This window comes from Petromyzon marinus, chromosome 51, assembly GCF_048934315.1.
Source record: "Petromyzon marinus isolate PM22_M1 ecotype Great Lakes invasive population chromosome 51, UKy_Petmar_22M1.pri1.0, whole genome shotgun sequence".
Classification (NCBI taxonomy): domain Eukaryota; kingdom Metazoa; phylum Chordata; class Hyperoartia; order Petromyzontiformes; family Petromyzontidae; genus Petromyzon; species Petromyzon marinus.
In genome coordinates this window covers 7,551,281-7,577,909 of record NC_133717.1, presented here as the reverse complement: position 1 = coordinate 7,577,909, position 26,629 = coordinate 7,551,281, and the positions used below count along the sequence as shown (strand labels likewise).

The following is a 26,629-nucleotide window of genomic DNA, read 5'->3' as shown; positions in this document are numbered from 1 at the left end:
TAGCCGATTAATCGAATCGGTTGCATAATCGATTATAGAAACAATCCATATTTATTTTTCCCAGGTAGGGTCCACAAAGCAATGTAGCTCTTTTTTTAGAAGCGACGTGGCCACACAAATGATAGCCCAACGAAGTCGCTTATATTTGGTGGAAAATGTATAGCAGCCAAATCCTCGAAATCGCAAGTTTCTAAAATGTGGAGCGAAAAGCCGATGTACCCAGAAACAAATCCATGGAATGGCGGGGATAGACGCACGACAACTCGTCGTTAGGGTCGGGATCGAACCCACGCCCTCCTGTATACCAGGCGAGGTAGTTAACATCTCCTAGCCACCGTGGTGGATCGAGTGTTGTTGTCGTTGTCGTTGTTTCAGCTCCCTCGCCGGTGACCTCGAGGCAGAATTCTGACGTTGCGGATCCTGTCGTAGCCGAAGAAGCTTGCCCGCGGATTTTTAGGCCAAACGCTGCGAAACCAAAAATCGCCGAACGCAACGGCAAGAGTTGTTCCTCCACTCGCCCACGGCGAGCGAGTTCAAACATCGCACCTCCGATTGGCGTGGTTTGGCTACGGTCGGCGCAAAAGAAGTTATACATACATCACTGACAACAACAACAACACACTGGCGCGGCGGGGTGGTGGGAGGGTTCAAATATTTTTTTGACGGACCATTACCACCGGGCCTAACCCGACAATCACTTACGAATCCACGCAAGTGGCATCGTTTGCGTAGGTGACGTAGACACGCATTCTTGCTTCACACTCGGAGCCTTTATTTCGGACACAACTCTCAATTCCAGAGTCCGGGCTTTGTTCTTGATGCTCAAACTTCGTCTTCTCCTCTCCAACTGTCCCCCCTCCCCTACCCCCCATATCTGGAAGCCCCCCTCCCCCACCAACAGTCGACCCTCGTTTCCCGCCCTTTAACGTTTGAATCTCTCCTCCAATCCCTTTGCGTCTCTCATCCCGATCTTGAGGACTCCCCTGCACCAATAAGGGAGGCCTTGATCGACTTCCCGAGCCGTCCGTTCGCACGTACGCGCTTACGTCAGGCAAGTGGTCTGTTGCCTCGGTCATTACGTATGCGAGTGACGTCACACAGTGTGAAAGGTTAAAGGCGCAGGCCCTGCAGTGGCTTGCTGCACGCCGCTGCTGGCGGAAGGGTCTCCACGCTCGGGGGGGGGGGTGGAGGGGGCATCTCTCTGGGAAGGGCGTCACCCACGGGAGGGCTTTGTTGCTTTCAACCGTAGAAAAGGGGTTCGGTTAGATGACGTAAAATGTAAATGTGTCGTTCAACCCGCCACCACCCGACCCCACAGCTAAATCAAGTAAAGTTTTGGTCATGTAAACAGAACGTACTCTTTGGTTATTTCGGTCAAGTCGCGTACATAAATAATAATGGATCGCCACGACCTTTTCGATAGTCGCACAAGCGATCGTCCTCAGGTGGGATAGAGGATGATCGCTCTTGTGTGGCGATCGAAACAGCCGTGGTGATCCTATTATTATTTACGTACGCGACTTTACCGAAAGAACCAAAGAGTTATGGATTCCTGCAGTCACGAAAGCTTCAAATCAAGATTGAACAGAACGTGCCAAGTTGGGCGACTACTTCAGCACAGCCGGTGTTGCACTGGGAGGAGAGTAAACCCACTGCAGCAACCTTTGCAATCAACGACACGTTCATGTTTACGCTATCGAACCCCTAAACAACAACAACAAAAAACCTCTGTGTCACGGATAATATTGGTCACAAAAGGCTCTGGCTGCTACTACTACCACTACAACTACGTTGTTTTATAATCTGGGTTCCACTTGGTAAAAAAAAAAAGAACGGAGCACAAAACCTTACAAAGTGCGACTTCGGGATTTTACGGGGGGGGGGGGGGGGGGAGGGGGACCGGCCCGGGTCTCCGTTCTGTGCAGCAAAAAAACCACAGCGCTGACGACGCATTTCTCAACACCCTCGGCCACCACCACAACCACCAAAGACAAAGATCCACCATATAGTCTTAACAAACTGTAGGGGCAAGTGCTGTTAACCAGTAAACGAGGGGGTGGGCGGACAGCACCACGCCCGACCGCCTTTGTCTCCCCAGTGGTGATGCTTACACACCGCACCAGGTACTCATTTGAGGCCGAGTCGACCTAGGGGAGAGGCCCAGGACCGGTTTGGATAATCGTCACCGGTGTTGGCCGTGAGCGGGAATCGAACCCGGGTCGCCGTGTTCATAGCGCAGCGTAGCGCTATGAACACCACCGCTCCCCACTACCACAACCGTCGCGTGTGTGATGGCGTGCGACGCTGCCGCCGTTGACGCTCCCTCCAGCCGGATCGTGCCATGCGACGCTTTCTCCAAGTCAAGTTAAAGGTGTGCATCGTTTTATTTAAAAAAAAAACACGTGTAGCTGGGGGGGGGGGGGGGATTTTCGCAGTCAACTATCATGACTCGTGGGTTTGGACTGGGTTTGTTGTTGGTGTTGGTGGTGGCGGTGGGATTTTTTTCCCCATCGTGCGTAAAATTGAGAAAAATAAATTAACTATTTTTTTTATCAAAGTGTTGTAAGCCCCCCCCCCCCCTCCCTTCCACCGGACACAGCCAGCTGATAAACCAGTCAAGAACCACGTGGCAGTGTCACGTGGTGACTCTGCGCAACACACCGCCAGCGCCGGTGGCGGCGGTGGCGGGACTGAAGCAGTAGTAAAAGTTGGCGCACGTATTTACACCAAGTTGCTCCGGTCGGGTGGAGGAGGATGGACGACCGCACATCTCATCCAAACCCAAAACAAATCATTACGAATCGCTGGCTTGCGCTCATTTCTTCAGCGTTTTACCTGTTCCGCAACGCAGTCGTTTTTGGTGCTCCATCTCCCATCTCGGTCGTTCAGAGCGCCGATTTAAATTGCATTCGTTGCCGTTACTCGATTGTAACCGAATACAAAATCAACTTCGGATTCCGATATTGGATTTTGTCCTTTTTGGTGTCGACGACTTGCACACCCTGGCCTCCTGACTTTTCACCTTGGCCAAACAAAGTTGACCGTAGACCATTACAAGCCTTTTTTGTCTTCCAATGACTCTACTCTGCAGATTATAAAGACGCTTGAAAAAGCGGCGAGACGCACCCCAAAACGTGTGCCCAGTGTCAATAAAGTCACACAAAATCTGCTCACACGCATGCACGCACATTCACACATGTGTGCAAGACAAAGACCCCCCCCCCCCATGTAGCCTTTAATAGACTGTTGGGGCAAGTGCCGTTACCGAGCAGCAACTATGAAGGCGGGCACGGCACACGAGGGGGTGAAGGTGGCCAGCACCACGCCCGGTCGCCTTTGTCTCCCCAGTGGCGATGTTTACTACACACCGCGCAAGCTACTCATTTAAGTCCGAGTCGACCTGGTGGAGGCGCAGAACCGGTTCAGATCGTCGTCACTGGGGCTGTTGGCCGTGGGCGGTAATCGAACTCGGGGTCGCCGGGTCCGAGGCGCAGCGCGGCGCGGCGCTAACCGCTGCGCCACCGCTCCCCACACACAAAGACACGTGGCGTGCGGGGGCACCTTGGCGGAGGTGTGGAACCAGCCGGTGAAGCCGTGCTCCTTGCAGAACGCGTCGAGCTGCGGCGCGCTGGCGCCGTCGGGCGCCTGGTCGCTCTTGTTGGCGAGCAGCACGGCGGGGATGGGGCCGCCGTTACTCAGCATCACCTTGGCGTCGAGGTCGCTCTTCCACTTGGCCACGGCCTCGAACGTGGAGCTGCGCGTCACGTCGAACACCACGAAGGCACCCACCGCCTCCTTGTAGTAGACCCGCGTCATGTTGCCGAACCGCTCCTGGCCTGCGCCCGTGCCCGCGCATGGAGGGAAGAGTGGGGGGCGTCAGGGACACGGAGAGTCGGGGTCAGAGAGCATGAGGGACACGGAGAGTCGGGGTCAGAGCATTAGGGCCATGGAGGCTCAGGAGGGTGGCAGTCACAGCGGGGGACACGGAGGGTTAGGAAGGATCAGAGGGACAGGCTCGTGGAGGTCAGGAAGCCAAGTGAGGTAACGGAGGCACGGAGTAGCCGGACGCCGGCAGCAACGACCATCGATATCGTTAAAAATCGGTCAAGGTCGAGAGGTCATCACAGACAGCCGTCGACGTCGCCAGCGGACGTGCTGGCGCCCGCCACCCCGAGCCAGGCCGCGCCTCCCAGGAGGCAGAGGGAACCCGCGACCGGCCAGTGGGCCCCCCGGGTGTTACGGCTCATCTGTCGACTGCCATCTTTCTACGATCAGCCCGGAAATAGATCTGCCCCAATAGACATCACGGAGATTGTTTTATTTCTTATGTATCGCATTTAGGTTTGGGGCAGCATTTTCGATTTTGCACGCAATGCAGTTTGTTTCGGCCTCCGATGTCCGGCCTCCGATTGCTTCATCGCTGCTACTAGTTGTTTTTTTTTTTTTACGGGATCCCCCGGCTTTACGCGGTAGTCGGAGTAGTAAATGCATTGCAAAAAAAAAGTGCGCACAAAGCGAACGCGCACCAGCTCTGGCGATATTGAGACACCGCCCCAGGTAATCATTTGAGGCCAGGTTCGAAGCGCAGTGCGCTTAATGCTACACTAACCCCTCCACACAACAAAGACAAAGATCCCCCCGTATAGCCTGCACAGACGGTTGGGGCAAGTGCTATTAGCGAGTAGCACCGATTGAGGCCGGCATGGCACACGAGGGGGTGGGTGGCCAGCATCACACCCGGCCGCCTTTGTCTCCCAGTGGCGATGTTTACACATCGCACCAGGTACTCATTTGAGGCCGAGTTGACCTAGGGGAGGCCCAGTACCGGTTAAGATAATCGTCGCCGGTGTCTGGCCATGAGCGGGAATCGAACTCGGGTCGCCGGGTTCGTAGTGCACATTTTACACACAAATATCGCCCATAAAGCTTTAACCGACTCTTAGGGCAAGTGTTGTCAGCGAGCAGCACCCACAAAATCCGGCACGGCGAGCAAGGTGGTAGTGGTGTGGCTGGGTCACCACACCCCACGCCCGCCAGCCCGGCCGTCTTTGTATCCCCAGCACTGAAGTTGACACACCGCACAAAGGCACTGCGCTCATTTTAAAGGCCGAGTGGACCTAGGGGAGCGCCCCGAATGCGTTCAGCACATCACTCGCCACCGACGTTGACCGTACGCGGGAATAGATCACGGGTCGCCTGGTCGGGAGGGGGGGGGGGGGGATCCATAGTCCTAAAGAGCGCTAACCACTGCGCCACCGCTCCCCCGCACGCTCAGGCAGGAAGTGTAAATGGGAAGCGGGGGGGGGGGGTGGTGACGGTTGGGGCACGGGGCAAGTCACGAGACTCGGACCCCGCACACTCACAGAGGGGGGTGGGGGTGTAGAGAGAGGGGTGGGGAGGGGGGCTGCGGTAGAGGGGTAAGATGGGGGGGTAGAAGGAGGGGTGAGGTTGGTGGGGGGGGGTAGGAGGGGTGGAGTTGGTGGTGGGGTAGGAGGGAGGGTGGGGTGGGTGGGGGTCCCTCCTTCCACAGTCATCACTGCTCAGCCAACACAGCAAGCGCCACTAAGACCCCTCCCACCATCCACGCCATGTGACCCACACAGCCATCCCGGGGCCAAGTGCTGGGTTGGTGCCGTCCGCATCACCGCTGGACCCGGCATTCAAAATCGGTCCTCGTTCAGGGTTACCGCGCAGTACTTGCCCCCAACATCCATCCACAAAGACAAAGATGCCCCCCCGTATAGCATTAACAGACTGTTGGGGCAAGTGCTGTTATAGCCAGCAGCGCCTATGAAGGTCGGCACGGCACACAAGGCGGAGGGTGGCCAGCACCACGCCCGGCTGCCTTTGTATCCCAGGTGCTGATGAGAAACAGCACCAGGTAAATCATTTGAAACCGAGGCTACCTCGGGGAGGCCCAGAATCGGTTCGGGATATCACTCGCCACCGACACAAACAGCCGCCGTTCGCCACGAAGTGGCGGTGACGTCACCACCGCGCTCGTGCCAGGCTAGGTGCAGAGGCCACGCGAAGTATCGAAGGCTCACTGCTGGCAGGCTACGTGACAGACCCAGGTGCCATGGGTTGACCGAGACGCACCACTTGTGCTCACCACTGCGCCAGCCTGCTGCGTTTTAGCCGCCCGGCACGCCGCTCGTTGCTGCGAGCGTCGCTCCTCTACCCTCCGCTGTTGCTGGAGGGCGACTGCCTCCAACTGCCCAGCAGCGGTCTTCGAGAGCCTCCTCCTCCACAGAGGCCGATATTGACACCGCTGGCACCACTCTTCAGCAAGTCCACTCAGCTCCACATCCCTCCTCCTGTATCACATCAGTTAATCTTTTCTCCAGCCCGTGCCGCGCCCGTTTATACCCACTCTATCCAACCAAACAGTACTGGGCCTGCTTTGTAAAGCAGTGGCTGGGCATACCGACTGCATGACCCAGCCAACGCAGCCTCGCCTGCCAGAGGAGCCCATTGACGAGGCCGCGTCCAGATCTTTCAGGGATCTGCGACCTCCCCAAACAATCCAGGCTGGATCCCAGGGGGCAGGCCAGCCTCAACGTTTCAAGCCGACGCAGATGTGCTTTTAAAATGGCTCCACGTTTCGCAAACCACACACACGCGCACACACACGCATTCCAGCGCACGCACGCACTGGCATGTGACGTGCAAACACACGCCGAGGCATGTGACATGCGCATGGACACGCACGCACATTCACACGCAACATTGTCCAAGTGAAACCCACTGGGAAGATCAGAAACGAAACGAGACCTTTAAACGGCTCCCATTATAATCCGAGTAGAAGGCAAGCATAAACGGAATTTACATCCGAATTGCCCCAGTGGCAGATCAAGCAATGCGCATCCCCATTTGAGCTCTGGTATGGTATTTCACCTTAACATGTTCCAAAGCCACCTCCTTAACCTCCTTCCGTTCGTCTCTCTTAAAGCCTTGCCACCTCTTCTCCATCGTCCATTCCTTTCCCTCCTCCTCTCCACTCCTTCCCGTCCCTCCCCTCCCCGTTCCGTGATCCCCTAAGTTACCCCTCTATCGCTGTCATCCCTCAATACCTCGTAGCGTGCCCCTGTTAATTCGTTCCATTCTGTGTCACCGTTGTGCAAGCTACGTCATCAAGAGCCTTGGGTCAAGGTGCTCTATAAATGTACAATTCGATTGGATGTACAGCCTTTCATCAATCCACTGCTGGATCAAGGCTTCCCCCATGCTTTGTCGGTCTTGGGGTGGGCGGTAGGGGGCGGAGGGCAGGGGAGGGTTCGACCATACCTCCCCCACGCTGGCCAGCGTGCGTTGGCGAAGGAGCGACCCGCGGTGGGCCACTTGAGACGCTGCCCACCACCGATGGTCGGCCGCATGGGAAGGCCTCATCCAGCAGTCGACCGACCAAAGGCTAGCACCACACGCACCTGCCGTGCTCAATGTCGCACCCCAAAAGACTGTCCTGGGGCCGTCGGTCGGCTGGACTGAGAGACGGGCATCCCGAGGCAAGTCACCACAAACGCGGCGAGAGGGAGGCGGTGCACTGGATTTCCGTGTGCCGCCAGGCGACGGAAAATTTTCTGGTTCGCCGGCACGGACAGACCCCGGGCGTGAAAAAAAATTGACGACAAAAATAGACAAAAACATTGGTCCCTGATGAGCGTTCCACTTCAAGGGGGTGGGGGCTTTGTGTCCGACCCATGCTTCACCACGCCGTGGTCAGCGCGAGTTGGGTTGAAAACGAGAGTCTCGGGGGACAGGCTACGCAGGTTCAGATAGCGCTCGCCACTGCCGTTGGCCGTGACGGCAGAACGTGGAAAATGAACGGGCCAGTTTCCATACTCTTTGGTTCTATTCGGTAAAGTCACTTAGGTAAAAAAATAAAACAACAAAAATCACGACGTTTCGGCCACAACACAAGCGGCCTTCATCAGGTGAAGGGATCAGGCTGTCTCGAGGACAGCGCTGGAATGAAACACAGCCACGCTCAGACCGCGGACCTTTAAGCTGTGTGCGAGGAAACAAGGTGCCTTGACAAAGGAATTAACATAAAATTAGCATTTGATTGGCCGACTTAACATAGAGGTGGTGTACGTGCGGGTGGACTTGCCGTTTGGCGCGGGGGAGGGGGAAGTTTAACTATTGATGGTGTGAAAAGGGAATTTTTAATAGCTGCGAAAGTTTGGGGTACCACTACTTGAAAAATATACTGTACCATTGAAAATTAGTTTAATGTTTAGTTCGATTTAGAACATCTTTCCAATGGTTGCTTAATTTGAAACCATCTTCTTGGTTGAAATTGTGTCCGTGTTTGTAGATCTGAATTGCCTCGTGAACAAATCTCTGATAAAAACCCGTGGGTTTGCAAAGAATCTTGGTATCGGAGAAAATTATATCGTGATCACCCACAGCGTTGTAACAGTTATCAGCCACGGCAGAAGAATTCGTTTTGCCGTGTTTCAAATCTGATTTGTACTCGCGAATTCGGTCAGAGACATGTCGCTTTGTCTCCCCGATATAGCAATCACCGCAGGTACAACTCAATTTGTAAACCCCGGGGTACTGCAAGTCAGGAATGACATCCTTCACGGATGGGATCAGATCACGAATTTTGTGTACTGTATTGAACCGGACCTGGATCTTGTGTTTGTTTAGAATTTTGGAAATCTTTTTAGTAACGGCTAATATATATATGCTAGTGTGATGGTTTTGACCGGAGTATCAAGTGGTTGTTTCTGTATGGAGGGAGAAACAGCTTGGCGGATGGTACGGTCAGAATATCCATTCCATTTGAGGGCCAGGTGTACATGTTTTAATTCACTGGTCAGGTGGTGTTGGTCTGAAATGCAATGAGCCCTATGGTATAAAGTTTTGATGAGAGAATTATTTTGGGCTGAGTGGTGGTGGGAATCAGGTTTCAAGTAGGAATCTGTGTGGGTGGGTTTCCTGTAGACAGAATGCCCCAATGAGCCATCAGGTCTCCTCTCAAACAGAACATCTAAGAATGGTAGCTTGCCATCTTTCTCCACTTCCATGGTGAATTTGATGGCGAGATGTCTGGAATTGATGTGGTGTAGGAAAAGGTTCAGAGCTGGGAGGCCATGTGGCCAAATGACGAAAGTGTCATCCACATATCTCTTCCACAGGGAAGGTCTGAGGGTGGAAGTCTGGATGGCGTCTGATTCAAATTTCTCCATGAAAATATTGGCTATCACTGGTGACAAGGGGGATCCCATGGGGGTACCTTCATTTTGTTTGTGATCACGATATAATTTTCTCCGATACCAAGGTTCTTTGCAAACCCACGAGTTTTTATCAGAGATTTGTTCACGAGGCAATTCAGATCTACAAACACAGACACAATTTCAACCGAGAAGATGGTTTCAAATTAAGCAACCATTGGAAAGATGTTCTAAATCGAACTAAACATTAAACACATTTTTAATGGTACAGTATATTTTTCAAGTAGTGGTACCCCAAACTTTCGCAGCTCTTAAAAATTCCCTTTTCACACCATCAATAGGTAAACTCCCCCCCCCCCCCCGCGCCAAACGGCAAGTCCACCCGCACGTACACCACCTCTATGGTAAGTCGCCCAATCAAATGCTATTTTTTATGCCAATTCCTTTGTCAAGGCACCTTGTTTCCTCGCACACAGCTTAAAGGTCCGCGGTCTGCGCGTGACTGTGTTTCACTCCAGCGCTGTCCTCGAGACAGCCTGATCCCTTCACCTGATGAAGGCCGCTTGTGTTGTGGCCGAAACGTCGTGATTTTTGTTGTTTTATTTTTTTTACCTACGTGACTTTACCGAATAGAACCAAAGAGTATGGATCCTTGCAGTCACGAAAGCTTCAAATCTAGAAGGGACAGTTTCCCCCCGCACCGCCCTCTCCGCGGCGAGTTGCCATTTGCACTGCGCGGTGTGCCAACCGCTGCGCCACCGCTCCGCTGATGATTACCCTTCCCTCATTAAGGGGATGGGAGGGCTACAGTCAGGGCAGGGATTAAACGCAGAATTAGAGCTGAGGGCGGCGTGTTTATTGTTTGGGGCTGCGATAAGGATTTACTCCTAACAAGGGTTAAGGCAAGTTTAATATTCCTTAGGATTACGGTCTAGATGGTAGTCGCTGTGGTCTCCCTGCAATCCATTGCTCAAGTCACATGACCTCGCTGTTATTATTTTCACTATTATTATTTCAAATCGGTGCCAACTATGGACGTGGTCCAAACTTGAGGATTAAGCAAAAAAAACATCCTAAATTTGGCCCAGATCCGAAATTTTCGATGATCCTCCAAAAAAATGTTCGTTTCGGATTTATGTGCGACGCTACTTTGCTACATCGGTCGCCAATTTGCGTGGCTGCAGAAGTGGTCGTTGGTTTAGGCCCGGTGGTCATGATCATGCCAAAAATCTGTGTCGGAAAGAACACTTCTCCACCCCACGCGGCCAAACAAATTAAATGGTTTAAGGCCGCAGAAATGTTTGTTGTTGTTGCCATCGTCAATGATGTATGTATAACTTCATTCGCACCTTGCGTAGCCAAACCACGCGAATCGGAGGTGCGATGTTTCAGCGCGCTCACCGTGGGCGACAACTCTCACCGTTGCTTTCAGTGAATTTGGTTTCGCGGCGTTACGCCTAAAAACTCCGCGGCCAGCTTCTTCAGCTACGACAAGATCCGGAACGTCAGAATTCTGCCTCGAGGTCACTGGCGAGGGAGCCCAAACAACAACAACTCGGTCCGCCACGGTGGCTAGGAGATGTTAACTACCTCGCCTGGTATACAGGAGGCCGTGGTTTCGATCCCGACCCTGACGACGCCTGCTGCTGTATATTTTGAGTTTTGCGTGTCTCTCGTGGTCACGTGGATTTTTCTGAGTCCTCCAGTTTTCCTTAAATATTTGGGATCAAAGAGAGTTTGTAGTATTTGGCTGTCATAAATTTCCACTTGATAAGCCACTTCGTTGAGCTATCATTTGAGAAGGCCAGGTCACTTCTGAAAGACCTACAGAGCCCAGTGGGGCTTTACCTGGTAAAATAAATAATTGTTTATTGTTTAAATACTGCCAATGTTGGGCCACGATTAGGATTCAAAATCGGGTCGCCGGTCGGTTAAGCCACAGCGCGGTCTCGCTAACAAATGCGTCAACCTCTCTACCATCACCACCAAACTGCCTCCGCCCATCCCAGACACAAAAAAGACAAAGATGCCCCCCCTTGTAACCTTGTAACAGACTATTGGGGAAAGTGCTGTTAGCGAGCAGCACCTATGAAGGCCGGCACAGCACACAGATGAGGGGGCGGGTGACCAGCAGCACAAGCCGGCCGCCTTCGTCTCTCCAACGGTGATGCACCACGTGCTCATTTAAGGCCGAGCTAGACGAAGCCCAGGACAAGGTGCGGATAATCGTCAACCATCCTGGTCGCGAGGGGGAATCGAACTCGCTCCACACACACACACACCCCAACACCTTTAATAATTTCTGAAAGAACGACAAAAAATCGTCTCGGATATAATTACTTTTGGGGTGAGTGGGCGGGCAGGGAAGGGGAATGAATGCACGCATAAATAAATAAATAAACTATTCCTAGCGACGAACCCCGATCCGCTAATAGACAGGAAATGTTTGACGGGAAGATTATGGGTAATTTTGCCGATGGGCTGTAATTGACTGGCACGTGGAGGGAGGAGAGACGCTGCAACGGTTGAGTCACCGATAGCTTTTCACTGCCAATATGGGGGGGTGGGGGGGGTGGGGGGGGGCCCTGCCCCTATCATGCGTCGGGCATTGTAACAATGCCAGTCGAAGTGCATCGCAACACCACGCAGGACTCCGAGCATTGCCGCCACTCCACCGCACGCGCTCCGTTTGAAGTCTGGCGCTGACCACGAGTGGAGCCAACATCGGAACATCGGGGAAGCGGGGGGAGGGGAGATGCACAAAGCGAGACGGGAACAACGCGGGTCGGAGTCCCGTGCTCGCGACCGCCCAGGGAGAGACGGAGCCGCCGGATCGGTCGCTGGCGGACCGCCGTCTGCAAAGAGCGAGTTGCAGACGCAGGAGGACTGGGTTCGATTCCCGACTCTGGCGCCGTCGAGTGGAGTTTGTTTGCTTTGGTACCAGCAAATAAGGTCCCCATGCTGTAGTAGCTGCTCACCCCAAGCTATGAATGTTCTCTGGTCTGACGCTGGTGGTGAGACTAGGCCCGATTAGAGCAAGTCTTGTTTGTGTGTTCACCACAAGTACGGTGGTGTGGTTAGCGCAAACTTGATGCCTTGCAAAGGATTTCTGTTTGGTGTTTGAACATCTGAACACAGCTCCTGCTGTTTTATTGCCAGGATGGGTAAAAACCTCTTCTTATTTTTTCATAATGGAGTATGTATCTTCTCACCCCCGTTTCCTCCCATAGCTAACAGAACCCCCATAACGATGTCACCCGCTATCGGCCAAAGGATCCCCCCCAGTGCAAAATAATATTCGCCGAAAATGACGGAAATGGGAGTACGCACACGGGGCATCATCATCAGCATCATCATTATCATAATCATTATCATCATAATCATTATCATCATCAGCATTATCATCATCATAAGCATCATCATCATCATCGTCGCCTCCCACTCCACCACCCACCCCAAGTGGCAGGACCCTCCCGAAACGGAGTCATTGAGACTCGGCGAGGCGTTCCTGCGTAAACAAGCGGAGCAATAACAATACTAAGCACGTCTAATGTGACAATAACAATACTCTAGTGCGATAATAATAATAACAATAACAAACACGTGTAATGTGGAGAGCAAACGTGGCCCGTTTACAGGTCGCAATGCTGTTCATAACGGGTTCTTAAAATAACTTCATACACGACTGCTCCTGGGGGGTGGACCGTCAGTGGCCTGGCGAGGGAGACCATCCAACAGTGGATTGATCATGGATAACGATGATCACGACGCTGCGTATTGACCCACGACCCCACACAAAATCCGTGGTGTGCTGGGGTGCGGCCCCACTTAACAAACCCCCAAGGGCCCCCCCACAACCACCCCACCACGGAGGCAGCTCCGGTGCAGTTGCACCGCCTGCGCACACTCGAGATGCCCCTCCCCCCCCTCCTCGGGCCCCGCCCCCTCCCCGTGTCACCTCGCACATGAACCCGAACTGTGCAGGCGAGAGGTTTTCACCACCGACATTGTTGTTAGTGTTCAAAGCCTCTGTGTGTGTGTCTCTCTCTCTCTCTGTCTCTCTTTTTTACGATCAGAGGAGACAAGAAGATGCTCGGTGTAGTCGGCACTTTGCTTCGTTCATCATTTCATTTTTTTGTTAATGCTTTGCCCCTTTTTAAATGAAAGATTTAACAAAATATTTCTCGCTCTGCTCTCCTTACCCCGTCTCTCTCCTCTGTGTGCGTCTCCATGTCTGTGTTGTCTCTCTCTCTCTGTATATATGCATCTCTCTCGGAGCTTGCATTCATTCACGCCTGATGAAGGTTGCTTGTGTTGCAATCGAAACGTCCTATTCTATTACTTATTTTATTTTCTTTCTACGTGGCTTTAACGAAAAACCAAAGCGTAATTGTTAGTGTTGTTATTTTGTTTTAAAATCCCAGCAGTGAATTGTTTTTATTTATCGTCTGCCGACATAGTGCGGGGGGGGGGGGGCTAGGGCCGGGTAGGGGGGCGGGGCGGTTTATCTTATTGCACAAAAAAGCCAAGGACATACAAAAGTGGGATGCAGTGAATAGCAAACCGAGGCTCAACGACAACCGATGCAATTTGCAGAAAGCATGTGCACGCATGGACCTTGTGTGTAGACCTTGTGTGTGTGCGTGCGCGCGCGTTTGCGGGGAGCGGGGGTGCAGCGTTTAGCACGTTGCGAAAACAAACCCCGGTCCCCCCAGTTCGATTCCCGGTCTTGTGCCTCCCCCTAGGTCGACACGGCCTCAAATGAGTACCTGGTGCGGTGAGTAAACATCGCCACTGGGGAGACAAAGGCGGCCGGGCTTTGAGCTGGCAACCCACCCCCTCCGTGTGCCGGTCTTCATTATGTGCTCTCTAAAAGCACTTGCCCCCAACAGTCTATGAAGGCTACACGGGGGATCTTTGCCTATAGTGTGTCTGTCAGAAGGCCTCGCCAGAGCAAGTTTCAACATCCGCCGCCGTGATCGATCCACTGCTGGATGAAAGCTTCCGAGCCATAGCCACCTCCCAAGGTCTTGTGACGCAACAATCCATCCGACTCCTGCACGACAGCCAATTCCAACGCCTCCCTCTTCCCCGCTCTCCTCTTCCCTCCCTCCCTCCCGCTTCTCCGCTCTCCTCCCTCCCTCCCTCTTCCCCGCTCTCCTCCTCCCTCCCTCTTCTCCGCTCTCCTCCCTCCCTCCCTCTTCTCCGCTCTCCTCCCTCCCTCCCTCTTCTCCGCTCTCCTCCCTCCCTCCCTCTTCTCCGCTCTCCTCCCTCCCTCCCTCTTCTCCGCTCTCCTCCTCCCTCCCTCTTCTCCGCTCTCCTCCCTCCCTCCCTCTTCTCCGCTCTCCTCCCTCCCTCCCTCTTCTCCGCTCTCCTCCTCCCTCCCTCTTCTCCGCTCTCCTCCCTCCCTCCCTCTTCCCCGCTCTCCTCCCTCCCTCTTCTCCGCTCTCCTCCCTCCCTCCCTCTTCTCCGCTCTCCTCCTCCCTCCCTCTTCCCCGCTCTCCTCCCTCCCTCCCTCTTCCACGCTCTCCTCTTCCCTCCCTCCCTCTTCCCCGCTCTCCTCCCTCCCTCCCTCTTCTCCGCTCTCCTCCCTCCCTCCCTCTTCTCCGCTCTCCTCCCTCCCTCCCTCTTCCCCGCTCTCCTCCTCCCTCCCTCTTCTCCGCTCTCCTCCCTCCCTCCCTCTTCTCCGCTCTCCTCCCTCCACTCTCGCCACGCTCCTTTTGCGCATTTTTGTTCGGCTTCGTTTGCCAAAATTATCCGAAACCCAAGAGTCACATGTCCGCTACCGAGGGGTGAAAGAAAGGCCTCTTGAGAAGTGGTGGCCAGACGTACGGAGTGGGGGTACCCGCTAAGCTTGCAGGGGGGGGTGTGTGACAGTTACATGGGGGAGGGTGGGGAGAAGGGGAAGTACATCTTGTGCAACAATTCCCCGGCAGGGTCACGAGAGAGAGAGAGGGGTGGTTGGGGGGGGGGGGTTGCCGTGTGAATGTGGAGAACCACAATCTGACTGCGCAAGGCGGAGTTGGCCCTACCCAGAGAGCGAAGCTCATCGCTAAACGTCGTCATCCACGGTCGATGAAACTAAACTTTTTTATTTGATCAAGGGCCACAGAGCTGTACAGCCCTTTTACAGAAGCGGCCTGGCCACAAATGATCGCTCAACGAAGGTGGCTCATCACGTGGAATGTGTAACAGCCGATTGCTCTAAACGCGTGACGTTGATTCTAAATGGAGGGAAAACGCGGAGGGATCCGGAGAAAAAATCCACACGACCACGGAGAGAGACACCCAAACTCCAAATATACCGCAGCTGGCGTCAGGGTCGGGATCGAAATCACGACCTCCTGTAGACCAGGCGAGATAGTTAACATCTCCTAGCCACCGTGATGATGAGAGAGAGACCCCCAAACTCCAAATATACAGCAGCAGGCGTTAGGGTCGGGATCGAACCCACGACCTCCTGTACACCAGGCGAGGTAGTCAATATCTCCTAGCCACCGTGGTAATGATGATGACAGAGACACGCAAACTCCAAATATACAGCAGCAGGCGTCAGGTTCGGGATCGAAATCACGACCTCCTGTATACCAGGCGAGATAGTTAACATCTCCTAGCCACCGTGATGATGATGAGAGAGAGACACGCAAACTCCAAATATACAGCAGCAGGCGTCAGTGTCGGGATCGAAATCACGACCTCCTGTATACCAGGCGAGATAGTTAACATCTCAAAAGCCTCCCACGAGCCGCTGCCGCCAGCAATCGTGGCCCACCTCCCTAGTGCCGGCTTAAGCTCGTGCGAGGCTTGTGGTATATAGGGCCCTAACAAAAACACAAAAATAGAAAACAACAATGTTGGTTTTTAACGTGCATAGTAAAGTAATTGTATTTATTTTATTTGCCGCACAGCCAGATAATACGACAAATCGCTAACCTTAAATACCCAGTGGCTCATAAAAGTTTAAGGCAGTATAGTACTATAGGAATAGAGCAAGTGCAGAATCACTGAACCGGAATTGATAGCTCGGAATAATTTAGCACGGGGCCCTTGAAAGTGCGGGGCCCGTAGCTACTACATATGTAGCTACATATGTATATATGCAGCTACATATGTAGCTACATATGTATATATGCAGCTACATATGTAGCTACATAAGCAGGGGCGGAGCCAGGATTTTCAGCCCAGGGGTGACATTCAACAAATGTTAATTTCAAGAATGATTTAGAGAGTCTGGCTGTTGAACTAGACGCCACACTCTGAAGCCCAGACGACACACTCTGACAATGCAGTCGGGTACGGGGTCCGCCAGACCGAGTGTCGTACACTTCTAACGCAGAATGTTTCAGATTTTCGATTTATTTTTTTCGGGGGTGACAATTTTCGCAACCCTGTCACCCCCCCCTGGCTCCGCCCCTGTATATATGTAGCGACATATGCAGCTGTATATGTTGCTACATACGTCGCTACATATATGTCGCTACTTGTGCCACGAGGGCAATCCGGCACTGCCCCGAGCGCACCTGCACAGCCCCGTTGTATCAAAGAGGCTGCTCACCACTGGCGAATGTAGCGCGCGCCTATCCGTTGGATGATTTTGAGACGAAGGGCGTCGCCGTGACGAGCCAGGTTATTGTAAATAGTAGAGCGGATAATCAGTATCGCGGCACACACCAAAGACAATAATCCTCGCGTATACCCTTAGACCGTCGAGGCCAAGTGCTGTTAGTGAGCGCCTATGAAGGCCGGCACGGCACACCAGGGGGTGTGGGGTGGCCAGCACCACGCGCCTGGCTGCCTTCATCTCACCAGCGACGATGTTTACACAACGCACCAGGGACTCAACCGAGCCCGAATCGTCCTGGGGGGGGGGGGGGGGGGGTGTGGCGGAGGTCCAGGATCGGTTCAGATAATCGTCACCTACTGCTGGTTGCCGCGAGCGGGAGATCGAACTCGGCGAGTAGCCGGGTTCGTAGCGGAGCTGCGATACAGCATCGGCGGCACGCACGCACACAGTCACAGTGCGTGCGGTGGTGGTGCAGGGTGCAGTGTGTGCGTGCGGTGGTGGTGCAGGGTGCAGTGAGTGTGGTGCTCTTGCAGGGTGCAGTGCTGGTGCAGGGTGCTGCAGACGAGACGTGTTTTTCGCCACCGTCGACCGTTTTTGGGCACTCCGCCCATCTCCACGGGGCCGGGTTTGGCTGCGTTTGCTCTAAATGCGTCCTGGTGGTAATGGCATCATTTGTAATGGCCTGGGACTGTGACGGCTGCTCAGCCGCTCGCACAAAGAGCCCCCCCCCCCTTCAGCACTCCGCGGAACAAAAATAGCGACCCACCAGCGTCGAAAGCCGCAATTTTATGAACAAGTAGCAACGAGATCGCGTTCGAGCGATTGTCATTACCCCCCCCCACTCCTCTCTCTCTCTCTCTCGTGTTAACAATTTGTCCACTCATTTCTCGACGTAATTCGATGTCCTCCCCCCCCCCCCCCCCCAACACCGATCGCGCCTAGGGTCACAGCGCATCGTTGTCACGAGACGGAGACTCCGTACGGAAATCTCGAGAAGAAGCGGCCGGCATCAGCCACGCCACCCCTCCCGTTGTGTTGTTAGGGGAATGGCCCACGGAAGCAGATATTTGCAGAGCGACCGCTAAGCTTGGCCCCCCCACCCACCCCTCCTGCCCCACGGATTCAAGAGACACCGCCTCTGGTCCGTACAAAACGGCCCACGGAAGCGGATGAGAGACTGGCATATAGAAAACCGACTTGCATCGACACGGACACCTTGTTACTGAATCCGAATGTCCCTAACGTTGGTTCTCGTTTGTTCAGATTCGCGTGCGTTTCGTTTGGTGGCAGCAGTCCAGGCTCCTCTCGTCTGTCAGTTGCGCGATAACTCCTCAAGGACCCCCCACCCCCTCCTCGCTGTGCTTCATCAGCGGCAATATCAACGATGCCTTTCGTCTTTGTTGGTGTTGTTGCGGCTGCGCTAACGCAGCACAGCGGTGGCTAGGAGATGTTAATTACCTCGCCTGGTACAAAGGACGTCGTGGGTTCTATCCCGACGCCTGCTGCTGTATATTTGGAGTTTGCGTGTCTCTCTCTCTCTCTCATCATCATCACGGTGGCTGGGAGATGTTAACTACCTCGCCTGGTATACAAGACCGCGTGGGTTCGATCCCGATCCCGACCCCTGCTGTATATTTGGAGTTTGCATGTCTCTCTCTCGCTCGCCGTGATCGCGTGGATTTATCTCCGGCTCCTCCGGTTTTCCCCCCTCCACATTTAGAATCAACGTCACGCGTTTAAAGTATGTGGCTGTTGCACATTTACACGTGACGGCGACAAGCCACTTCGTTGCGCTATCATTTGTGATCGCCAGGTCGCTTCTGAAAAAGAGATGCATATAGCACAGTGGGGCCAAACTCGGTAAAATAAAATAAAATAGTAAAAACAAAAACACGGATCATCCCGTGTAAAATAGCCGAGTAACAAAAGCTAAATATTTGTAGACTCACACGGTGAGACGGTACACCTTGGGGCTACCGTGGTTCCATCCGTGTCCGTGTGACGTACACGTGGGTAAACACGTGTGTACATCGTCGTCGTCGTCATCATCAACGTCACAATCGATGGGCAGATACCCCAGATGTCCAATGCACACTTCATCACTTTCCTGCCGCGTCTTGTGGCAATATGCTCATGGCGCGGCGATATCTTTCTGGCATCGATCTCTCATGCCGTCCTTCAAGCCATTCCCTCCGTCAGCTTCTTACCCTCTCTTTCTGGTTCCTACGCCACACATTTTTTTTTACATTTCCTGCCCTTGCCCATCCTACACGTGTGTGTGTGTGTCCAAAAGCAGCGCCAGTTCCCGTCTGCTACGTGCGACTTTTTTTTCTTGCCTTCTGCGTCGGTCGCCCTCTTTTGCGGGGGGGGGGGGTCCAAGCTCAGACGCCGCCGAGAGCGAGATCACATTTCGGAGTGTCGACATTGCCATCCGTGTCGGGCCGCGAGTGTACAACGGCAGCAGGACGCGGCCGCGGCTACCAGGGCAGAGGCGGATTTGAGATACATTTGAACGCACTCCAAGCGGGCTGGTGGGCCTATCCCGCTCCCCCCCCCCCCCATTTCATTCTAATTACTACAACTCAACTGTGTGTTTATTCGCTGAATATCAAAGAATAGAAAATCTAGGGGTCTAAATATATATTTGTTTTCGAGGGATGCAGGGTAGGGGTGGAGGGAGCTCCAGTGGGAGGGGGGATGGGAGGTGGAGGCCGTCAGGATTTTAGGGGGAGCTGTGCAGGGATATTGGGATTGGGGGTGAGAGACGGGCTGTGGGGGGTGGGGGCTGCTGAACGGGCTGTAAGGGGGAGATGTTGAAAGGGGGGGGGGAGATGTTGAAAAGGGGAGGGGGGCTGTAGGGGGTAGATGCTCGACGGGGGTGGGGAGGGGCTGTGCGGGAAGATGCTGAATTGGGGGAGGGGCTGTGGGGGGGGGCTGAATGGGGGGGAGGGGAGGGGCTGCCCCTTGCGCGTGAGTGAGTCACGAGGTAGCGCAGCGCGTGCCGGCGATTACAATTTGTTTCATTATTTCCTTACTGCCTCCCCTTTTTCTCCCACCCACAAGAGCCATGGTCAATCCACTGCTGGATGAATGCTCCCTCTCCACCCCTTGCAATCTGAAGCAAACTCACGATCCCCAGATGTATCACAATCCACCTTGCAATCCGCTCAAAGCAGGATGGTCCGGCAAAAACAAAATAACAATAAGTAACAAATATTTATATTCTTGGTTCTTTCGGTAAAGTCACGTAGAAGGGAAACAATAAAATAATAATTGTATTGTTTTATATATTTTTATTATTTAATTGTTTCCCTTCTACTTAACTTTACCGAAAGAACCAAGAATATGAATCCCTGCAGTCACGAAAGCTTTAAATCAAAATTCAAACACTTGTTTCTCGAATTCTGTAAAAAAAAAACTCAATATTTTAAGAGCCACAATGCTCTGTGTGGTGAATAGGAGGTGGTGGTGGTGGTGGTGGTAGAGGTTGGTCCTTAATAAATAACGTCACTAAGTCCCAAGAGAGCCAACACATGCGGCTCAGGAGGCGAAGGTGGCCGACCCCCGGGCTTAAAGCGATCTCCTGCGCTTATCCTGCCGCCCTCGCAGAACTTGGGATCTACTGCGAGCTTAACTTGACGATCGCCATCATCGTCAGCCTTGGTAAGTCCACTGCTAGATGAACGCCTCTCACACAACCAAGCCGTAGCAATCTCCCACGACCCTACGAAGTGGCGATACCACAGCGGCACTGCGTCACGGATGGAAGGGACTTCAACTAAAAAAAAACACATCCATAATAAAAGGTTTAAATGCGGGTTAGAGCGCATTTACGCCAACCCAAATACAATCCTATATTGTGGATGATATTGGTTGCGAACGCCTACGTGTTAAACTAAAAATAATACATTTATTTTGCCAGTTAAGGCCCGCTGAGCGATTCGCTTCTTTTTCAGAAACGACCTGGCCATCACACGTGATAGCTCCAAGACGCGGCTCATCATTATGGACATTTCCAGCAGTCGCCAAATACATACTCTGAACGCGTGACGTTGTTTCTAAATGCGGAGGAAAAACTGGAGGACACGGAGAAAAATCCTCACAACCACGGGGAGAGGGAGAGACGCAAACTCCAAATATACAACAGGCATCAGGGTCGGGATCGAACCCAGGACCTCCTGTATACCAGGCGAGGTAGTTAACATCTCATAGCCATCATGATGATGATGATGAGAGACACGCAAACTCCAAATATCTCGCCACCGTGGCGCACAGAGACGGACGGTGGTCGAGATTACCGACGGAATGGCAGCAAAAGGATGGAGCGACGCGCTCCACCCTGGAGATGGAGCGACAAAATCGACTCGCGTGCGTGCGGGCCGGGGGGGAACGGATCGCGTGACCACAGGGAGGGTGGCGACGATTCGAGGATGGGGGCGGTGCAGACGCCTTCATCCAGCAGTGGATAGGTCAAGGTCATGGCTCATGACGACAAGTTGGAAGGAGGTGGTTGGTGGTGGTTATTTCTAGATTTAAAGCTTTCGTGACTGCAAGGATCCATACTCTTTGGTTCTATTCGGTAAAGTCACGTAAAAAACAACAAAAATAAAAAAAATAAAAATTCACGACGTTTCGGCCACAACACAAGTGGCCTTCATCAGGTGAAGGGCCCGTGCTGTCATGAGGACAGCGTTGGAGTGAAAACAGCCAAGCCCAGGTCGCGTCCTTTAAGCTGTGTGGGGTGGTTATGTTACAATTGCCACCCCGGCTGTCAGAAACCACCCGTGGTCACACTGGCTCGGCGCCGTGCTCGTAGCGAGAGAGACACTTACAACAACCACAACTACTGGGACACACACACAGATAAAGATCTCCCGCGTAGCCTACACAGGCTGCTTGGGGCAAGTGCTGTTGGTGAGCACCTACGAAGGCCAGAACGACCCATGGTAGGGTGGGGGGGGGGGGCAGTGTGGTGTGGTCAGAATCATGTCCGGCCACCTTTGTCTCCCAAGTTCTGATGGGATATTTTGGTTTCAATCTTGATTTGAAGCTTTCGTGACTGCAGGAATCCACACTCGTGACTTTACCGAAAGAACCAAAAGAGTATATATTTTGGTTTGTTTTACACACGGTACTCATTTAAGGTTGAACTGACCTAGTGGAGGCCCAAAACCGGTTGAGCGATCCATCACCGATGTTGGCCGTGAGCGCGAATTTAACTTGGGTAGGCGGGTTCGTTGCGCAATCGCGCTAACCACTGCGCCTCCGCTCCCCATGACACACAACAAAGAGCCCCCCCCCCCACCCCACCACCACCGTATAGGCGTACCAGACTTTTCGGGCAAGTGCTGTTATCACGAGGTATGGGCACCGCCAGGGCAGGCCGCATTTGCGATTATCCGAACCGATTCCTGGGCCTCGCCTAAGTCGACTCCTCAGCCTCCAATGTGCAAACTGGTCTGGCGTGTAAAGACCGGCACTGGGGGAGACAAAGGCGTGCGTGCGTGCGGGCCACCCACACCCTCGTGTTCCGTTCCGGCCCATCGCACGTGCTCGCTCCCCACGAGAACACGCACGCGCACATTGTAACGCTTTAATTATATATCGCCTGCGGTGGATTGCTTCCTAACACGACTCTAAAATGCGTGTTCACTAAATGAAGGGCATTCGTGCAAATGCTACGCGTCATGTCAAGTGCTCCGAGGCGCATCATTTTACGACAAGTGCGCTAAGTAAATAAATACCGATATTAATAGGGTCCATCAGCCATGGTCAATCCACTGCTGGATGAAGGACCGCCTTCCCCCACCCACCCAAGTCACCGCCACCTCGATTATTACGATCCATACGATCCACGTGAACGGATTCACCGACACGAAGCGGAATAAGTAGCGCTGGTTCGCTGTAAACGGGCTCGATTTGATCTTCGTGGGTGGAACGAAGTATTGTTAACAACACTGAATCACCGGAGGAGGGGCATCACCAACCCGGCGCGGTAGCCCGGTCTACGATGTCGAAGGCAGACACTGCAGCTGTGTGTACATGTGGCCCAATTATCCTGCGGGGAACATGTAACTGCAATGGAATTTGTCAAATCAACATAGTAACCCCACCCACAGTACCACCACCACCACCGTAACGCCACCCTACCACCACAACACTGCCACAGTACTACCAAAACACCACAGTACCACCACAACACCACAGTACCACCCTGCAGGTTATCATCTCACTTCCTCTCTCTCTGCTTCTTCCCTCGCACTGCTCCACTGTGGAACTCCCTCCTCCCATCATCACCGAGGCCTTGCAACACAAATAGCCTCGCTCCATCCAAGAACCCCGTTACACTCGATTGCAACGTTGACGCCAGTGCCGTTTGTTGCTGGCCGCTTGGGGTTTTGTGCTTTTTGGGCCCCTGTGCTCAGCAAACCGTGATATTACATACATAAACATTCAATTACAGGAGCCTCCTGATATAAGCGGTCCTGAGACTCAATGGAGGCGTTCCTTGACCGATACAGGGCACGACTATTAAATATTGTTGGGAGTGGAGTGGTGGCGTTGCGGTTAGCACAGGCCACTGCCAACCAAAATACCCGAGTTTGATTCCTGGCCACGGCCAGCATGGGTGGCGAGTGATACTCGGAACCGATGTTTGGCTTCCCACCCACCCACATCCATCAAACCGGCACCGACCAGTGTGGTGAAGTATGGTCAATAAACTCCCATGACCGAGGGGGCCTTCATCCAGCGGTGGATTGATGCCTATACATTTACATTGCTGTAGTTAGTGTTACTATTAAATCACACACGGTCATGAATACTCAACGCTTAAGAATGCTAAAGTTGCCCCATAGTCTGGCTCTGTGCACCGCTCACCGCTGCTTGGCATCAGATGAGGCGTGCCCCCCCCCCCCCCCCCGTGAGTCAGCGATGTCAATTCTAAAAAAAGTACCTGGGGGACATTTTAATTCAGATATCGTGGCCCTGCCGATGACGGGGAAAAGAGGCCTTCAGTCCAGCATTGGACAGAGCACAGCCGCTGCCAAATCAGCAGCATGAGGTCGGACCCGCAGTAATGATGCCGCGAGGACATCACCCGGCGGGCAATGCCACTGCTGAATGGGGGGCCCTCCGCCCCAAATCCAAAGTCACCATCGCTCCATCCTCCTCGATGTTTCGGGGGGCATCGCTCCCGGTCCCCGTCTCGCTCGCCCTTTGTTCTGCCACTCCACGGTTCATAGGTCTCGGACCACAACACTCGGCAATTGTACAGGGTGCTTCAAAAACATGTTAACGCTTCCGAGAATGTTTATTTGTGTTTCTCTCAAAAGCAACAACACCACACGAAATGTGCTGCTGCCTCCGGGCTCTGGGGGACCAGCTGGAGAAGATCCCAGGCCACGTGTTAACAACGCTGGCGAACAAGTCAAGGCTCTTTGACTTTTTGAAGCCATTAACATTATATTTATCGTGTTACAGTATTACCCGTTCTTTTTCCATTAAAAACTTTTGCCCCATATAAGTGTTAACATTTGTTTTGAAGCAGCCTGTACACAATCAAGCCCCTACCGTGCGAAATAGGTCACAGTCTGATTGCACGGCTTCGCGCATCTCATCCACGGCGTCGTCCCCCCCACCACCACCACCGAACTGTAATCGCGACCGACGATTCGAGATTTACTCCGCGCGATGGGATCGCTCAACGTCGAGATTTGCTAGCCGCGGCGAGAAGGGTTCTCTCGTAGCAGTCGTAATAATAATAACAACAACGTACAGCAAAAGCCCCTTTATCAATCCGCTCGCTGCTGCATTTCTCCCACCCCAAAACCACGTGGTGGATCACGTGGCGGCTGTTGGACCATACTTCACCACGCCGACTCACAGCTCGGCGCAACAAACCCAATTCAGCCTCCTCATACAACCCCCCCCCCCACACACAGATTCCCAAATCGAGGTGTGGGATTATATGGGGGTTGTTTGACCATACTTCACGCAGGCACACCCAACCAAGTCACAGCTGACAACCCACATCGATACCCCCCCCCCGGACCACCGAATGTATCTCCCTCCTCCTCCTCCCTCCTCCCTCCCCACCCCCTTTCTCCACCACCCACCCAAATCAAAAAACTTACCGGCAATGTCCCATAGCTGGAGTCGAACCAGGGTGTCGGCGTCCCAGGTGAGGACTTTGAGGGCGAAGTCGACGCCGATGGTGGCGCGGTAGTTGTGCGAGAACAGCTGGTGCACGTATCGCTTGATAATGCTCGTTTTCCCAACGCCAAGCTCTCCGATCACCAGCACCTTGAACAGATACTCCTTCTTGTCTGTAGCCATGTCCTACCGACTCGCACAGCGCATGCTTCTCTTTTTATGTTTGCGTTTCCTGTCCCCGCGGGCGCGTGCTCTGTTTGATGTCGCGATCTGTTTTGGCTTTTTTTTGTTTGGTTTGGTTTGGAGTCGACGTTACGTATACGCGGTGCTCGTCTCGTCCAGCTCCCACCGCACAAACCAAATCGACCGCCGTGAGCTTGCGTCGACGATGTTGCTAGAGATGCTATTTCGGTGGTTGTGGTGGTGGGCCCTACACACAAACACACACACGGCCGGGAATCTCACACGGTCCACCGCCTTCAAGTTATTGTTGCGTCTTGTTGTTGGCTGGTGTTCAAAACTCAGAGCCGCCCTCCAGCAACGATAAGAAGAAGTAGAATGATGAGAAGACGACCGGCTGGCTATCGGGGGCAGCGGACAAGAAGTTTTCACCCGATCGTGGTGGTGGTGGTGGCAGGCGAAAAGAGGAGTGAGTGCGGAGATGGAATAAGAAGGGCGTGGAGTCGGGTGCCTGGGGTGGGGGTGGTGGTGGATGATCGTGGGTGATGATGAGTGACGGAGAAGAGAGTGGTGTGTGTGTTGGTGGGGGGGAATGGTGAACGTGGTGGTCGTGGTGGGTGTGGGGGTGTGGTTGGGTTAAGCCAGATCAGCTGATGCCCGTGTGAGTGGGGGACGTGAAACGAAAGCGAACCGGCAGTACCGGTTGTGGGTGTAGCAGGAACTGCTGCTGCTCATGATGCTGATGACGGTCCGCCCTCCGACACTGCACTGCGCCGAGTGCGTTTTATTTCTGAACTGCACCGAGTGTGGCACGGCGAGCCGAGAGTGGCACGGCGAGCCGAGAGTGGCACGGCGAGCCGAGAGTGGCACGGCGAGCCGAGAGTGGCACGCCGAGCCGAGAGTGGCACGGCGAGCCGAGAGTGGCACGCCGAGCCGAGAGTGGCACGGCGAGCCGAGAGTGGCACGGCGAGCCGAGAGTGGCACGGCGAGCCGAGAGTGGCACGGCGAGCCGAGAGTGGCACGCCGAGCCGAGAGTGGCACGCCGAGCCGAGTGTGCCACTTGCCCTGTTTCTAAACTCGGACTTGAATTCGCACTGCACTGGTCAGGAGCGCCCCCCACTCCGTGTTGTTTGTTGTTAGTACGCAGCACATGTGCGTACTGTATTATGTAACTAAAACAAGGGGGGAGGGGATTGTGATGGGGGAGCGGTGGCGAAGTGGTTCGCGAAATGCGCCCTGAGCCCGACGGCCTGAATTGGGTGACCAGTCACGGCTCACATCAGTGGCGAGTGACGTAGGCCGAGCGTGTTCTGGGCCTCAATCAGTAATGCCATACCCAGGAGCGGTCTCTAGGGGATGTTAACTACCTCGCTTGGTATGCAGGAGGTCGTGGGTTCGATCCCGACCCTGACGCCTGTTGTGTATTTGGAGTTTGCGGTGTCTCTTTCTCTCATCCTGTAGTGGCGTGGATTTTTCCGCGGGTCCTCGGGTTTTCTCCCTCCACATTTAGAAGCAACATTCCGCTTTTGGAGTATTTGCCTGCTGTAAA

General features: G+C 53.6%; 1 protein-coding gene across 1 annotated transcript in view; it reads right to left on the bottom strand.

Annotated features, from left to right (window-relative positions):
* The window catches only part of LOC116953366 (ras-related protein Rab-32-like), a 32,331-nt gene extending 6,376 nt beyond the window's left edge, over positions 1-25,955 (bottom strand). Inside the window, exons 1-2 of the mRNA XM_032973512.2 lie at positions 24,882-25,955; positions 3,562-3,836 (exon numbers count right to left, since the gene is read on the bottom strand). Coding sequence (XP_032829403.2) covers positions 3,562-3,836; positions 24,882-25,083 — 477 coding nt within the window. The 5' untranslated portion in view covers positions 25,084-25,955. The remainder of the gene's footprint in view (positions 1-3,561; positions 3,837-24,881) is intronic.
* Positions 25,956-26,629: the final 674 nt, after the last annotated feature.